At 42.9% G+C, this 17024-nt stretch overlaps 1 protein-coding gene across 1 annotated transcript; it reads left to right on the forward strand.

Moving 5' to 3' along the window:
• The first annotated feature begins 1626 nt into the window (after nucleotides 1–1626).
• BRS3 (bombesin receptor subtype 3) lies at nucleotides 1627–16915 on the forward strand. Its single transcript, XM_082446137.1, has 3 exons — nucleotides 1627–8563; nucleotides 10141–10492; nucleotides 11965–16915. Exons 1-3 carry the CDS (start codon nucleotides 8130–8132, stop codon nucleotides 12376–12378), a joined length of 1200 nt encoding a protein of 399 aa, XP_082302263.1. The 5' UTR covers nucleotides 1627–8129; the 3' UTR covers nucleotides 12379–16915.
• The last annotated feature ends 109 nt before the right edge of the window (nucleotides 16916–17024 follow it).

The raw sequence follows: 17024 nt of genomic DNA on the forward strand, positions 1-17024 counted from the left end.
CCAGCCCCCCACGGCACTCCAACCAGCCCTGCTTGTACTGGGTGGGCCTGGAAAATGGGAACTGGAAAAGCAAAACAAAACCAGATCTTCAGACCAAATAAGACTTGGAGACAATGTGGTCAAAGATAAGGTGAGGTATGGGCAAGTCAAGGTGATGTTCAGAAATGATTCCAGGGCCACAGCCAATCTGCCCTAGTACAGCCCTTAGGTATGGTTCAGTGCACCTCTTAAGGGACAAGGTGTGTCTCGGGTGTTTTTAAAGGAGGCGAGCTAATCCAGACACCCACTTTAATTCTCTCAACCACAGGTGTAGTATGGTGGCTGTACCCCTAAACTGTCAACCAAAATACAGAAGAAGGCTCCCGGAGCATCTGGTCTGAGATTGTGGAGAGGGGGTCTGACGCCATGGCTCTTCAGCTAAAACATTGACATAACTTCTTATTGAAACGACTTCTTATTTCCTTTCAAATTAAGTTCAGTCTCAGCCCACAGCATTCAAATGTTTTGCACAAGTTAACCTCAACCTACCTTGCCAGGCTTATTTCACCTTGCTTCCTTTCCACCCACCCTTCAGCCAAACTGGACTGTTTATTCCCTGAACATGACCCTGTACACTCCCACCCCTGTGTCTTTGCCGTTTATCTTATTTTTTTTATTGCAGAGTTTTGGGTTTTTTTTTTTAATTGGAGTATAGTTGATCTACAACGTTGTGTTAGTTTCAGGTGTACAGCAAAGTGATTCAGTTATACATACATACATATATATATATATATATTTCAGATTCTTTTCCCTTATAGGTTATTACAAGATATTGAATATAGTTCCCTGTGCTATACAGTAGGTCCTTGTTGGTTGTCTGTTTTATATAGTGTATACATGTTAATCCCAAACTCCTGATTTATCCCTCCCCCTTTCCCCTTTCCCCGGTTTATTTTTATTTATGACTTCTTCCCCATCCCCCATCACTACCTACTGAAATCCTCCAGACTCCCTCTGAAAAAATGGACCCTCCCATGAATCCTTTCCTGAGCCCTCAGCTCTCCTCCAACGGGACAGAATTTACTTTCTATCTTGCTTGTGGCATGGGTTCTAGCTAGAGCCTAGGTGCTGGGGTTGAGACATACCGGGCAGTCTGGTAAATTGAGGGAACGGTGGTGGGGCTAAGGGCCTCTGAGGAGCTAAATCCTCCTGAGGGGAGGAAATAACCAAGCATGACAGAGCTGACTCAGGCACAAAGGCCAAGTCGGTAGTAGGAAGCCGTGAATTGGAGTACAATGCGAAGGCCCTTAACTGAATCTGCCCAGCCCAGCCTCCCTGGATACCTACTTCTGTCCTATCCAGGGACCTATTTGCATCCAGGAAGGCTTGTCATGGCAGCAAAGGGAATGAGATCCTGACCCCCTCTTCCTAACACAGCCCACTGAGGTTCAAAGGAATAAACCAGCGGTCCCCAAACTTTTTGGCACCAGGGACCGGTTTCGTGGAAGACAATCTTTCCATGGACGTGGGGGGGGGGGGGCGGGGGGATGGGGAGGATGGCCCAGGAGGTAATGTGAGCGATGGGGAGGGGCAGATGAAGCTTCGCTCACTCTCCCTCCGCTCACCTCTTGCTGTGCGGCCCGGTTCCTAACAGGCTGCAGACCGGTACCTGTCTGCGGCCTGGAGGTGGGGGAGCCGTGGCATAAACGATGTCTAATGGCCTGGAGTGGTCCCAAATGAGGTCAGATTGCTGAGAAGGAACAAGGAGGGCGCTCTGAGAGGAGGCTTTCCGTAAAAGGAGAATGTGGACAGGCTCTCAGAGTCCAGATCGTTGGAGGGCATCTGGTTCAGGACATGCAGCCATTCTGGATATCCTGTGGATGCTCCTCGAAAGGAAAGAGCTGCATCCAAGCCGCTAAAGAGTTAAAATCCTCCAGGGCCCAGGCAGTCTTTCTTTAGGACCCTTCTGAGCTGAGTCTGACAGAGTAGAAATGGCACCTTGAGAAACCATCTTGATGAGGATGGATCAAGTCAGCACTCTATGCTGGAACCAGTTCAAGCTGGTGGTTTGGTCGGGGCCACCTCTGATTAACGGGGGTAGTGGTTAGTAGCCAGGACTCTGGAACCAGCTACCTGGGTTCAACAGCTTTCTCATATGTAAATGGGGAGAACTGAATCAGTCAACTGAGAGCAGCAAATGGGACCACCTTGTTGTTAACAGTTGTGAAGTCCATTTCAAGAGGCGAGATTAGGTTGCCAATAACCCAGCAGACTAGAGCAAATAAATAAAGTAGAGGACTGATTCATGCATGTGTGGAAGCAACCCTAGAGATTCTTGGGTCAACTTAAGGAGGGGAACCATTAGAATTCTTTCTGGAAAAAAAATGAGTGTGTATGGGGGCGGGATCTCAATGCCATTGTAATCTGGATATTGGAAGATGAGACTTTTTTTGAGGTATTTTTGACCTACAACGTTATATTAGTTTCAGGTGTACAACATAATGGTTCAATATTTGGATATATTGTGAAATGATCACCACAATAAATTGAGTTAACATCCATCACTATGTATAGTTTAAATTTTTTTTCTTATGGCGAGCAGTTTTAAGATTTGTGGAGACTGGGACTTCCATGGTGGCACAGTGGATAAAACTCCACGCTCCCAATGCAGGGGGCCTGGGTTCGAGCCCTGCTCAGGGAACTAGATCCCACAGGCATGCTGCAACTAAAAGTTTGCATGCCACAACTAAGGAGCCCATGTGCCGCAACTAAGGAGCCCGTGAGCTGTAACTAAGGAGCCCGCCTGCCACAACTAAGACCCGGTGCAACCAAATAAATTAAAAAATAATAATAATAAGACTTCAGGAGAACTTATTTTTAATGTGCAGGCTTATCCTACCCTACCATACTGGCAGCGCCTCGCAGACCAGTGGGGCTCCCTGGAGAGGGACTGCCATGCTCGGTGGGGCAGTGGAGAAGACCACGAGGCCTGGCAGAGTGACACGGAGGTGGTAGGGCACCCAGTGGGGCAGCAACAGCGCCCGTGGGAATATACTTGTTCATGAGCACAGGGAAGACACTAGGAAAGAACTTGAAGGGTTAAACGATTGCCGCCAACCGTAGCACAACCTGAGTCCCAAACTACAGCTAAGACCCCCATCCTTAGGGGCTGCCAGAAATACTTGAGGCGGAGGACTTGGCAAGAAGCTAAAGATCCTGCGTGAGCCCGTGTGTGTAGGTGCCCGAGAAACTGAGGTTTCCCGGTTGTGTCCTTACCTCCTCTCTCTCATTAAGTTCTTTGAGGACAAGTGCTATGTTTTACTTATCTCTGTATCTCCCCAACGCAGGAGCCCTAGTCCTGGCAGAGGGCTGCAGGGCAGAGTGTGGTGCCCGGTGGGGCAGCTGCAGTGCCGGCGAGAGCAGCCTTGATCCAGGCACAGGTGAGACTCTTCCACCTCGCCATCCCCCAACAGCATCTAGCCCGGGACTTACTGTTTTTTTCTCATTTTTCAGCTCTCTTGAAGTATAATTTACATATCATGAGTTCACTTATTTTCAGTGTACAGTTTGAGGTTTAATAAATTTATACCATCACGCAGACATCAATCATCATGCCACATCATTACAGAACACTTCCATTATCCCCAAATTTTTCCTTGGGCTCCTTAGCAGTCATCCGTGCTCCAACCTCCAGACCTAGGCAACCATTGATGTGCCTTCCATCACCATAGTTTCGCATTTTCTCGAAATTTCATATTAAGGAATTATACAGAGTAGCCGGTGTCTTTCATTGCATATGTTTTTCATCCCTGTTGTAACACGTGTCAATAGTTTGTTCTTATTTGGGATCAGTGGCCAGTCTGAACTCATGACAGTTTAGTGCTAATTACGTAGGAAAACCAACTCTCCCAAGTTATTCCAATCCTACAGTCAAGGTGAGAGTGGAATGATCAAAATGCATTTAATATGCAATTTCCAATTTGCAAGAGTCACCATTTTTATCTGGGACGATTCCCACTACAGATAATAGATCATGAAAGGGTTTCATGTTGCTAACTAAATAGTCACAGAATGGTAATACTTACGTCTTATAAAAAAGTAAAATTGATAACCAATAAACTAGATTTTAAAAATAATATGGTTCTTTTTTTAATTGCTGACTAGTAGTCCACCGTATGGATAAGTCACATTATGTTTACCCAATTGCTAACTGATGGACATTTAGGATGTTTCCAGTTTGTTTTTATGAATGATGCTTCCATGCACATTTGCATTCAAGTCTTTGTGTGGACATATGTTTTCATTTACTTGGGTAGATACGTAGGAGTGGAATTGTGTGGCCTTTATTGACTTAGAGTCCCTTAAGAGGGATTACACTGCAGGAAGCTGAAAGTAAGCCCCGTGGAAACGGAACACGTGATTAAGGGTATGTGAGAGAATTTTAGGAAAAGGGAGGTTACTGAGAGGTAGAAACGCACTAAGAGATAAATTTATCTACTTCATAATTTGTACCTCAATATTTAGGAAGCCTAAACATTTTATCTGACGCAAAACTGCCTCCATCTATTATAATTGGAGACTCACTGACCACAGCATACAATATTAGGCATGTGCGGGTGGCCAGTACAGTGATCAGGGCATAGAAAGGCACCGAAATCTGAACAGCCTACATGGTTGTTCACTTTTTCGGAGCCATCAGTAATTATGACAAGAATTTGCTTTAACAAAAAATTCCACTTCAAGATTCGAGTGGAATTTCTACTCCTTGTAGAGCCTACCATTACATAATTTGTATTTTTTTTTAACCTGGTCTCTGCAGAGGCCATTCTGAATAGTAGTCTCCTCTTGAAATATGGAACTATACCAATAAAGTTTTGGAGCAAGAAATTATGAGGGAGAACAGAGAACTCTGTGATGACAGGAATCACTATTACATAGATCTAAATACACCCACAAGTCAAACTTGTCCTCTTAAAATTGATCTAACCCAGTTAATTAATAACAAAGAAATCCATCCTGTTTCCCAGCACAAGAGCATTAAGAAAAAAAATAAAAAAAGGAACCTCTATTGTTGGAGACTTATAGATTGAGAATTCTGGTTATTCATTTTTCAGCTCTCAAATATGCAGACAGAATTTGACCTTGAGTCATAGGCCAAAAGCTTAACCACTTCGTTTTTCTCCCATTGGAAAGATCACCTCAAGCACCTTGAGTCATTTGAGCGCAGGTACCCGATGGTTCAGTAGACGTGGCTTACCCGGGACTGAGATTCACAGGGAGGATTTTTGAAGTATCCATCACATCACAGAATTCCTTTTTCTTTAATGAAGACCCACAGAAATCTCTCTTCGACCTCAATATCAGGAAAAACCATGCTTCTCCTGAACAACTGGATTGTTTTCATTTTTATCCTGTGTAAGTGGTTCTCAGAGTGTGGTCCCTGAGCAGAGCATCAGGATCACCTGGGAACCTGTTAGAAATGCAAATGCTCAGGTTCCACCCCAGATCTATCAAGTTAGAAACTCTGGACGTGAGACCCAACAATCTGTGTTTTGTTAAGCCTTCCTGGTGATTCTGATGCAAGCCAAAGTTTGAGAACATTAACTGAATTGGACTGAAACCAGGAAAACCAACTTTAGAAAATTGGTAATTTATTTGTTCAATGTCTAATACTTCCTTTTGAGTTAAAAGGTTACATTAAGGTTGTATTACAATTGCTTAATCTACAACCAAGTAGTTGGTTTTGAAAACCTTGGATGATAATATTGACCAATTATGTACTACTAAAAACAAACAAAAAGGGATTTCATCATCTTGTATAGGCTAAGTGCCCTGCAACTTGCACTACAAACGATTAACTAGACACGGTTATGCTTTGTGCGTGAATTATAGGGTAAACGAAGTAGATATTAAAGCAGATGAATTTAAATTATCTATCATGATTTACTTGTTAGCCTGGAAATCTCGTTCTTTAGTTAATAAAACACACAGAAGACCTAAGTCCACGATGCCAAATGAGCAAATATGGCTCATTGTCAGGAACTGAGTGTTTTTTTAGCTCTTGCCGCTTTCAGAATCCAGAGGGAACCTGTTTCCATCTCAGCTCTGCTACGGAATGCTTTGTGTGACCTCATATGAGATAACTGTCCCCCTCTGAACCTCATTTTTGCCTCTGAAAAAATTGAGGATTTGATTTCATCATCTTTAAGTTCACTTCCATCTTTGATCTGCTGGGAGTCTGGAATTCTAGAGATCCCCAAACACCAGCAGCACCCGGGACATCACTGCTCTCTCCTGACCTCTCCTGACCAGAGGGCAGAGGAAGGAGGGAAGGCACGCATGTGGCTGCAGCCTGAGGCAAGCATGCCTGAGATCTTCGGAGTTCAGATAATTTTAAAAATCACGCGCCAGGGTTTATTTCTTACTAAACAGTGCTGTGTGGCCATCAGCCGAGGTGTGAAGTGGGGGATACGGCTTGCTCTTTGCTAAATGCTACACGGGAATCCCAAAGAGATTTGATCATTAGCTTTGTGAGAACAAGATGTGAACGGTATAGAGAGCCGTTTTCTGTAGAGCCGATCTTAAAGAGGCAGCCCAGTGCGTGAAATTAACATAAGGGTATATAGTTCAAAGCGAAGGGGTTTGGGTTTATCCAAGCATTCCCCTTCTTCTTTCCCATGAAAAGCAGTTATTTCACTGGGTAATTCAAGACCTGGAGATAATTTCATAAGGAGTGGAGGATAGGTGTGGTTTAGGTTGTTCAAATTAACCAGATAATTGATTCAATTCATCCAGTTCACTCTCCCTGTAGAATTTATTGCGCCTATTATTGTCAGTATAAAAAGCTATCTCTGCTCCTTCTGTTCATTGGGCAGCCAAATACTTTGCTGTCTTTCATGCCACTTCCCAGACTAATTCTGATCTGGATATATTTATAAGCACCTTACTACAAAAAGTTTCTCCTAGCTGAGAGATTATCCTTTGAATTTGATCATTTCAGCGAATATTCCTTAGCAGATAATATTACCCAATGCCTTTAGACTGCTGGCCTCCCACCCTGCATATACACACAGAAATCACATACTTACATTCTCTGTATCAAGGGGCATTTCTTGCTGGTACTATTGCTAGTACTAAGGGAATTGCCTTAATTTTCTGCTTCCTTCGGTTCATGTAAACATTATCTCCATGCCCATCACCTCTGGAGTAGCCTGTGGCATTCCCTCACTTGAAAAGAATTATTTTCATTCTTACAAGTCCTTTTGCGTCAGGACCTCGAGCTGGGTTCTGCATTATTTTGTTTTGGAACAAGGCAGGTTCCTTTTAACCATTTCTAAAGGGAGAAACCCTAAATGGCATTTACAAAAATATATGGCATTAAAACAGATGGTCAAACAGTAAAAGGGTGTTTTAGTAGGACATGTAGAGACAAGGCAACTGGTGGTTTGCCTGGATTTTGCATCTCTTAAAGGTTGCTTTGATACTGTGCAGCAGAGCCCTGGTAATACGCAGGTTTGGGAATTACCATGTGTCAGAGCTGGGTGATAAGCCCAGGTCACCTGAATTATTCCTCCTTGGAAGTGACATCAGCCCTATCAAAATGTGAATGATTTGTTGCTTCAGCACCTCTCTGATATTAAATCTAGAGGAGTGGATTCAAGTTTGTGCTTCAGGGGACACACATACTTATTTACCCTGTAAAAGAGAGTGCACTAGACCACCTTCTGATTGCAGAGAAATGGATGAAAATTGACGAAACCTATACAGATCTTCGTGGTTAGATATGGAAACAGAGTGATTCTAATAAACAATAAGTATTGTTTAATAACATCTAGGTAGTCCATAAGATTCCCCAACAGGGAAGAACAAGCAACTGCAGAGCATTTCCCAAACCCCCCTCCTTCTGTCATGGAAACGCCAATAAAACTCCTCCACCTCCCACACTCCAGTGCCAGATCGGTAAGCATTTAGCCAAGCATGCTGGGAGACAAAGAACAACTGAAGGAAAGGAGTATCCGGGTGTCTTGGATTTGCTTGCCATTCTGCTCTGTTGCTCTACCATCTCGTTACTAGACGTAGGCATTAGACGTGACAATCAACTACATTTGAACTGAGCAGAAGAAATATTAAAGGCATAGGCTTCAGAAGAAATGTCTCAAAGGCAGCCTCAGTCACCTAATCAGACTTTAATTTCAACCACAAATGACACAGAATCATCAAGCCCTGTCGTTCCTAATGATACCACAAATAAAGGAAGGACCGGAGACAACTCTCCAGGAATAGAAGCATTGTGTGCCATCTATATCACTTATGCTGTGATCATTTCAGTGGGCATACTTGGAAATGCTATTCTCATCAAAGTCTTTTTCAAGACCAAATCCATGCAAACAGTTCCCAATATTTTCATCACCAGCCTGGCTTTTGGAGATCTTTTACTTCTGCTAACTTGTGTGCCAGTCGATGCAACCCACTACCTTGCAGAAGGATGGCTGTTCGGAAGAATTGGATGTAAGGTGCTCTCTTTCATCCGGCTGACTTCTGTTGGTGTATCAGTGTTCACGTTAACAATTCTCAGTGCTGACAGGTGGGTTTCTTTTCTCAGTTATATTTGCCAGGATGTGAAATTAGGCGAAAAGAAAGGAAAGCTTGTACGGAACGTTCACTGGCTACTATTCTGCTTTTCTCACACTCTGTAACCTGGATGTAAGATTGAAAAATCGGGGGGCATTTTAAATAAAAGTTGGTGTAAGAATATTAAAATTCCTGTGTTAGCATCGGACGAGAGATTGAAATTGTGTGCTTCAGGGATCATTTATTTTCTTTGAAGTGTAATTGTTTGTTTGAAAGAATACTGAACGGTGTTTTTCCCCCCGGTTTATTAAGGCAAATTATTCCAGGTGTAAAAGAAAAACAATTCTTTCTTTATACATTAGTGCAGCCTAGTGGTGCAATATTGTCAACATTAAAACATCAACATAGGTGTGAAATTGACCACATACACATTACTGTCTACTGGAAGAATGGTAAAAAGATACATGCATCTAATTCATTTGAAATGCATCAAATTAATTAATGGCAGAAAAACGGTGAGGCTTTCAGCTTCCTGGTAACTCAGTGTAATGTCATCACTTAATTGTATTTGTTTTTTCTATAGGCGTTCAATGACATTCTCATTTCCAGACATAAATTAATCCCGGCTGACTTTTAGAGCTCTATGGATGGAGCGTGTGAGAACCCCTGGCAGCCAGGGTGTTTGGGCTCTGTTAGGATATTTTCAGTCTACGTACTGGGTCTTTCTGTGCCTATTGTAGAATGATAACTGTGAAAGCATGAAGAAAAACTGAGGCTCCAAATGTTAAAAGTGATGCTTTAACAAGCCTGCAAGAAGCCTGTAAGTAATCAATGCCTGGCAGTAACAGAAGGAAAAGCTTCTTCAGATTCCGGAATCTGAGAGGAGGAAAAGCTTTCCCTGTGTCTTTTATGGAATTTTGCTTTGACTGGTTTTATATTCTGTTTGAGGGCAGATTTACTTAAAGGCTGTAGATTTTAAGGTGGATTTGTCAGAATAAGGAGGCATCTTTTCATGGGTACAGGGTTTCCGATTTCACCCTTGCCTTGCCCTAAATCTACCTACAGATTGGATCGGCTTGGGCAAGAAATTAGCACTTATGAACAGGGAAGAAATTAACCCTCTCCTCTTTCCTGCGTAAACTCATGGAATTCTTTTCTAGGAAGGTTGATGACTGCTCTCTCACAAGGAAAGGAGAATTAGGTTTAACATCAGTCACTGACATAAAGAGGAAGTCTTTTAGAACCCAAGGTAATGCACAGGTAGTGAATTACTCTCCATCACACACAAAATCATGCCGAAAAATATTTATTTGCCCTAAATAGAGGGTCTACAAGAAAATTATAAAAATTGCAAATCTGGAATATCTCATAACAGTGAATAAAGGAAAAAGTGATTAGCATCAATATAAAATACTGGGATGTATTATGTGTATTTGAAATCGTAACCAATTCCAGTTGGTTAATGTTGACTTGGTTATATACATATGGGATAAGAAGGTAGAACTGGATGACCACGGAGATCACTTCTAACTTTAAGATTCTGTAATTTTGATATTGATTTTGCCCTTTGCTATGATTATGTGTTTCTAGATACAAGGCAGTTGTGAAGCCCTTGGAGCGTCAGCCCCCCAATGCCATCCTGAAGACCTGTGCCAAAGCTGGCTGCATCTGGATCGTGTCTATGATCATTGCTCTACCAGAGGCTATATTTTCAAATGTATATACTCTTCGAGATCCCGACAAAAATATGACCTTTGAATCGTGTGCCTCTTATCCTGTTTCTGAGAGGCTCCTGCAAGAGATACATTCTCTGCTGTGCTTCTTAGTGTTCTACATTATTCCACTTTCGATTATCTCTGTCTATTACTCTTTGATTGCTAGGACTCTTTACAAAAGCACCTTGAACATACCTACTGAGGAACAAAGCCATGCCCGCAAGCAGGTATGTATTAATCAGGACCCACGCATGAATTTAGAAGGGAAATGCCTCCTTTTGCACTCCTGAGCGATAAATACTTTAGCAGTATCGTATTTTTGTTATGGTCATGGGCTGTGGAGTCTGTCAGACCCAAGATTTAATTCCATACCAGCTGAGCAATCTTGAGCAAGTTACTTAACATCTCTGAGCCTCACTTTCCTCATGTATAAAATGAAAATGAGGTCTGGATGATATATATGAAATGCTTAGCATAGTTCCTGCTGCAGAGTAAACATTCAATAAGCGGTAGGACTACTATTATTAGAAAGCTGAAGTTTGGGATCAGTCAAAAATCACCCCACAGAATAGTGAGAAACATCACACAAGGTGAGACTATAAAGTGAAGCATCTTTTGTTTAGAAAAACACAGGATGGTAGAACTGGCAAGAAGCCATAACATTATTCAATGCAAACCACTTACACACAGATGAGCAGACTGGGCGGAGGGGTTATCTCGAGGGATGCAGTGCCAATGGCAAGAGAACACAGTGATTCACAGAAGCTTGATTAAGACCATTGCAAGACCCAGGTGTGCTCTCCTCTCATAAATATGAACAGAATAAAAAGAATATTGGCAAAACATCGTGCCATTTGATTAAAAAAACCCAACAGGATTTCTATCTTTCTTGGGTGGGAGGAGATGATTCCATTTACCTCTTAACGAGTATGTGCAGAGCTCAGCGCTTTTTTTTGTTTTTTTGAGCTAGTACATTCAGTTGCTTCAACAGTGGTGGTCAGGAGGCTAAAGTTGCATTTTAATGCCCCTGTGAACAGTTATCTTTGCTCTATCTGTGACTACAGGCAATGTCTTCACTTAATGTGGTTCATTTCTCTTATTAAGAGGTGCAGGTAGGATTATTTTCATACATGAAGGGTGGCACATTGATTTTTATTCCTTTGACTATATAGTTAGAATTCCTATACATTAACAACAATTTTTGGTACCAATTTAGCAACTTTCATAAACCCCAGAAGACTATTCTAACCTAGTCAGCCTCTGCTGATGCAGTGAAAGCAGGTTTGTATAGCATCTATTTCTTAATTAAATTAAATTTTCGATAATTCCACAACACTGCTTGAGATAATTACAGACACCCTAGAGTATCTCAAAAGCAGGGATGGGAGTCTCTGAATTAGAGCTAATCAGAGACCAAGATCACAGGTTACCATGTCAATTAACTTGCTGTATCCTCTAGCCACGGGCTGACTTCCTTCACCTGCACGTTCAAAGGGACACCAGCCTGTTAACTAAATTTCTATGTAAATCTAGAGAATGGCTTTTTAAAATCTCTGCCAGCTAAATGTTGTTTGGGTTTTCGGTTGTTTTTTGTTTTTGTTTTTTGTTGTTGTTTTGTTTTGTTTGTTTGTTTTGTTTGGGTTTTTGTTTTGTTTTGTTTTCTTGGTTGTTGTTTTTGCCATTTTTCTTCCCCCTATAGATTGAATCCCGAAAGCGAATTGCCAAAACGGTGTTGGTGCTGGTGGCTCTGTTTGCTCTCTGCTGGTTGCCGAATCACCTCCTGTACCTCTACCGCTCATTCACTTCTCAAACCTACGTGGACCCCTCTGCCATTCACTTCATTGTCACCATTTTCTCTCGGGTTCTGGCTTTCAGCAATTCTTGTGTAAACCCCTTTGCTCTTTACTGGCTGAGCAAAACCTTCCAGCAGCATTTTAAAGCTCAGTTATTCTGTTGCAAGGCAGAGCTGCCTGACCCTCCTGCTGCCGATACCCCTCTTGACAACCTGGCCGTGATGGGAAGGGTCCCGGGTGCTGCAAGCACTCAGGTGTCTGGAATTAGTGTGTCCGTGTTCGCTGGCTGTAGTGTGAAGAAGGAAGATGACAGAGTCTAGCTTTTCAATTAAAAATAGTATTTTTCCTCCCAGCGTGTGTATTCGACTCTGAGCTGTGTGTAGGTGTATGGTGTCAGAATTTTTGTTGCTTGAGAATTGTGCTGAAATCTTAGGAGGGAAGGATCAGACAAACCATGATTTTCTTCAATCTACAAGCATTAACGAACATTATTGGGCTTTCTAAATAAAACAGAGCCCCACTAGGCGTAGAAAGACATATCTGCGTATGTCAGTGGGTCCTATAAGAGGCTGAATAGGAGGTGAAGTGAAATAAACAAGATGACACTTAAAAATCTAATGTGTTTCCATCACATCTCTGATGCTTATAATTTCGCATGTACTCCTGTGATTTGCATAAAACTGTGTTTATTATGTGGTGTAAATCTACAGATTATACTTTGCATATGAAAAGGGGCTCAAAGAGAGGTAAAACATCTCTTCTGCAGTTTTCTTAAAAAACAAAGTCCTAAAAGATAAACCTTCACAGGGTTTGTTTTTGACTACCCTCTTCCATTAATCTCTATTCCATTAGAACTAAAGCTGTGCAATGGCAATGACAACGTTTTGGGCTCAGTGAGTATAAAGTAGCGAGTCAGGATCTGGGGCAGGGTGTTTGCCTTACTAGGTCAGCACTTACTGACTTAAGGTAGTTCTGGAGTTACAACTCCCATTGATTGATAATTGGGCAAAGTTATCTTTCACAAATATTGTGAAGAACTTGCCTTCTTCATAGGCAGAATAAGTGGTCATGTTTATGATGTCATTTGAGGGCTCCAAAGAAGGACCCCTGTCAAAAAACCTGTGAGCCTGCCAGTGTCTGAAATTCTTCCTTGAAGGAAATTCATTTCTTTCTGGTAAGCAGTGCCCTCTTTCTAAAAAATGCAGAAGTACCACATGAGATCCCTAACACCTGGGTGTGCAGTTACTATCAGATCATCTTCCTGCTTGACTACCTTAAACCTGATGTGTGCCTAAATCCTGTAAGAGTATGACCTAATTAATCTCTGCCCTTGGAAATCAGAGGATTTTCTATCCTCTGCTCCTACTTGCTAACACTATAAGCTTGTTAATAAATATTATTTCAAACAACTGTTGTCAATAGACGTGTCAGATTTAGATTTGTGCTTTCAGAAAATGTTTTCTTGGGGGCAAATTAAAGCATATGTTTGGCACAATCGATAGTTAAATTTGAATTTTCAAAAACTTGATTTTGGGGTGTGCTTTTGGTAGCTTTGAGCTTTCTTTAAATGGCTTGTGCAATTGTGAACTTTTGCTTAAAGATGTGGCTCGAAAAGGGGATATATATTAACACTAGACTTTACATTTAAGTAAAATTGGTTTACTTAAAGTGTGGGGGGGGTGTTAGAATTGTATTAGTATTGCTTTGGGTTGGATGTTGTAACAAGGGGAGAAAAATAAATATGAAATAAAGTTTTAAATGACTGTGTAACTTTATATTCTAAAAACAATACTTCTGACAGAATATCACTGAGAACCCATTTTAACTCCAAAATGTATTTTCAAGTGCCAAACTCCAAAATATTTTACTATTTTCCTTACTCTGGGTAAAAATTACATCTTTATTCTCCTAAGCATAACATTTTAGAAATAACTTGATCAAAGTACCAGATTACAAAAGCTAAGCGAGCTTTTTAGCAGTTGATAAAACTAGAGCTCCAAGAACTTTGATTTTCTTCATTCTCAGTAATCCCTAGGTGACTTAGGGGTCTGATATAAAATAAATCCCTGAATGGCTTTATAGGGCATCAGCCTCCCGTCCAGAATTGGGGAATTGGGATTAAAATTCATGGCTTTGCTTTGATTTTTTTTGGAGAGGGTGGTCTTATTTTTAACAGATTATCCTTGTCAGAGCTAAACTTACAAGTAGGCCCCAATATCCACAATTTTTTTCACACGGACTATTGTGTGCAGCAATGTTACTACATTTCACTTCTTTGGAGAGGGTCCTAAATGGGGGCATGGGGGAACACATGAAAAACAAATTTTGTATACTTCTCAATTTTGCTCAGGGCCTGCCCTGACCCAAGACTTAGAATAATGGACCATAATAATATAATATGCTACAAAGCAGGAAAACAAAGTCACAGACTTAGGTAAGTCTTTGTCATTGAAGTTGATAGTACTACAAAACATTTAATACTAGTATACCTACTGACAATAGCAAATTTGGGTTTAAAGAATTTCTGCAGTTATTACCATCTTAAGTCAGGGATCCATCAATTTTTTTTTGTCAGAAGGAGTTACTTTTATTTCCACTAAGTCTTGAGATAACAGGAAGTGGGGACAGGAAAATTCCCGAACAGAGTGAGCCTGAATGGGCCATTAAAAAAAATCTACTTTGGTATAGTTCAGTAATTTTCCAGAAAGACTTCCTAGGCCAGGTAGATGACTTCTCTGTCCAGGCAGTCTCTGCTTTTGTAGGTTAATGAATTTTTATCCACCAAGAAGTCGGTGGCCTATTAGGCCAGGAGTACAGCACAGACCACCCCTCACAGAGAAGAACGAACGTGATGTTCAGGGAGAAGCCGGCTGTCTGGGTTTTGTCTTCCTGGGTCCAGCAGCCCCTTGTGCAGCCCATCTATATTCCATTCCTGGAGTTTCAGGAGCTACCCCCATCCTTATAATAACAAAGGACCCCCCCTTTTTGCTTGTTAACTTGAATGTTTCTTGCAAAAAATCTTGGAAATAAAAACAGGTTATAGGGACTTCCCTGGTGGCGCAGTGGTTAAGAATCCACCTGGCAATGCAGGGGACACGGGTTCGAGCCCTGATCCCGGAAGATCCCACGTGCCGCGGAGCAACTAAGCCTGTGCGCCACAACTACTGAAGCTGGTGCCCCTAGAGCCCGTGCTCTGCAACAAGAGAAGCCACCGCAATGAGAAGCCCGCGCAGCGCAATGAAGAGTAGCCCCCGCTTGACGCAACTAGAGAAAGCCCGCGTGCAGCAACGAAGACCCAACACAGCCAAAGATAAATAAATAAAATAAATTTATATAAAAAAAGAACAGGTTATAAAGAGATACTTCCAGATTACCTCAGTTACTAGGGATTTAATTCTAGGAATCCACAAGGAAATAAGAACTGGAACCAGGCCTCATAGAGACAAAAGTGTTGCTTAAAAAAAAAGAAAAAAACTGGGAATTCCCTAGCGGCCCAGTAGTTAAGGACTCCACACTTCCACTGCAGGGGGCATGGGTTCGACTCCTGGTCGGGGAAGTAAGAGCCTGCATGCCGTGGGGCATGGCCAAAAAAATTAAATTAAAATAAAAAATAAATTAAAAATTAAAAAAACAAAACTGTCAGGGCCAGTGGCCAAGTAGGATGCCACTGTAGGTACAAGCATGCTTAGGTCCCAACTCACTACTCCACTATTACGGTGACTCAATGACCCTCTGTCACTGCCTCAGCTTCTCCTCTCACCCCTGGAGAACTTCTCCACAGAAGGCCTCTGTTCTGCTTACTACCTTCCCTGTGTGGGCCTCCCTGCTTCTGGGCTACTCTGACCATGTCCCTGTCTGTTCCATACTCAACCCTCTTTCTGGGAGAGGCTTGTTGGCTCAGTGAGTCAAATTCAGTCTAGAATGCGGGGCTACCCTACCAGGTCACCTCACAGGCCTCTGGGTAGCCCGTGACTGGGTCACATGGGAAGTAACCTTTTTGGCCACCTGCTAAGAGGGGTCTGTGGATAGAGCAGGCGCTCAGTGTCACGTGCAGCAGGGCTGCGTAGCATATTATCACCTATGCTGTGAACTCACTCAGGAATGAAATGGGAGCCCAATAAACACATTGCTGAAAACAGCTGTACACTATTTTTGAATCCTGGAAGAAATATTTAGCAATGCTTAAATGAGCCTAATAAAACTCATGTTATCTATATTATAAAAATGCACGCAAGTTCTATTGCATGCATGTTTTTTTCTAAGAGATCAAAAAACGACGTTAGTGGGGCAGTAAAGGTGGTGTGCACACTGGATGTTAAAAGTTTTAGGTTTGGAGCTTGAGCACGTCTGAATCATGGAGTACAAGGGGCAGGCAACTGCTGCCCTTCCTTTCCAGGGACATCTCCAGCCTGAGGAAGGTACCGGAGAGATAAAGGAGGGAGCAGAGGCTTGGAAAGAAGGTTGGTCCTTCCACCCATCGTTCGTTCATTCATTCATTCACTCACCACACACGCACTAGACACCAGACCCTGCACTAGGAACTCGGGCTAACCAGAGCCGGCGCCTCTCCTAGTGAAATCGTAACGAAACAAGCGAAAAGACTCGTTTCCCACGCGGAGGAGGAGCCTCCGGGCGAAGGAGGCGCGCCTTTCTCTCGCACCGAGACCTGTCCCGCCCGCCCGGTCCACTCCCTCAAGATGGCGGCCGCCTCGACGCCTGCTCCGGCGCCGGCCAAGGGGGAACCTTCCCACGCCTTCGGGCTACCGCCTCGCCCCGGCCCCTCCCGGCCCGCCGCGGACCCCGCGGACTCAAACGGCCCCGAGGCGCCGCGCCAGGAAGTCCCAGCTGGGCATCACCGCCCGGCAGCAGCGCAGACCCCGAGCCCCGCCCGCCGAGCCCCACCCCCCGAGCCCCACGCCGCCTGCCCGCGTCGGCGCCTGTTGACGCCACTGGGGGAGTGTCTGCG

This window comes from Balaenoptera physalus, assembly GCF_965194825.1.
Source record: "Balaenoptera physalus genome assembly, chromosome: X".
Taxonomy (NCBI): Eukaryota; Metazoa; Chordata; class Mammalia; order Artiodactyla; family Balaenopteridae; genus Balaenoptera; species Balaenoptera physalus.

Excerpts from the sequence above, each read along its gene's own strand:
- BRS3 (XM_082446137.1), top strand. The coding sequence starts at position 8,130 with ATGTCTCAAAGGCAGCCTCAGTCACCTAATCAGACTTTAATTTCAACC. Across the intron at positions 8,564-10,140 it reads ACAATTCTCAGTGCTGACAG|ATACAAGGCAGTTGTGAAGC; the intron begins GTGGGTTTCTTT and ends ATGTGTTTCTAG. Across the intron at positions 10,493-11,964 it reads AAAGCCATGCCCGCAAGCAG|ATTGAATCCCGAAAGCGAAT; the intron begins GTATGTATTAAT and ends TTCCCCCTATAG.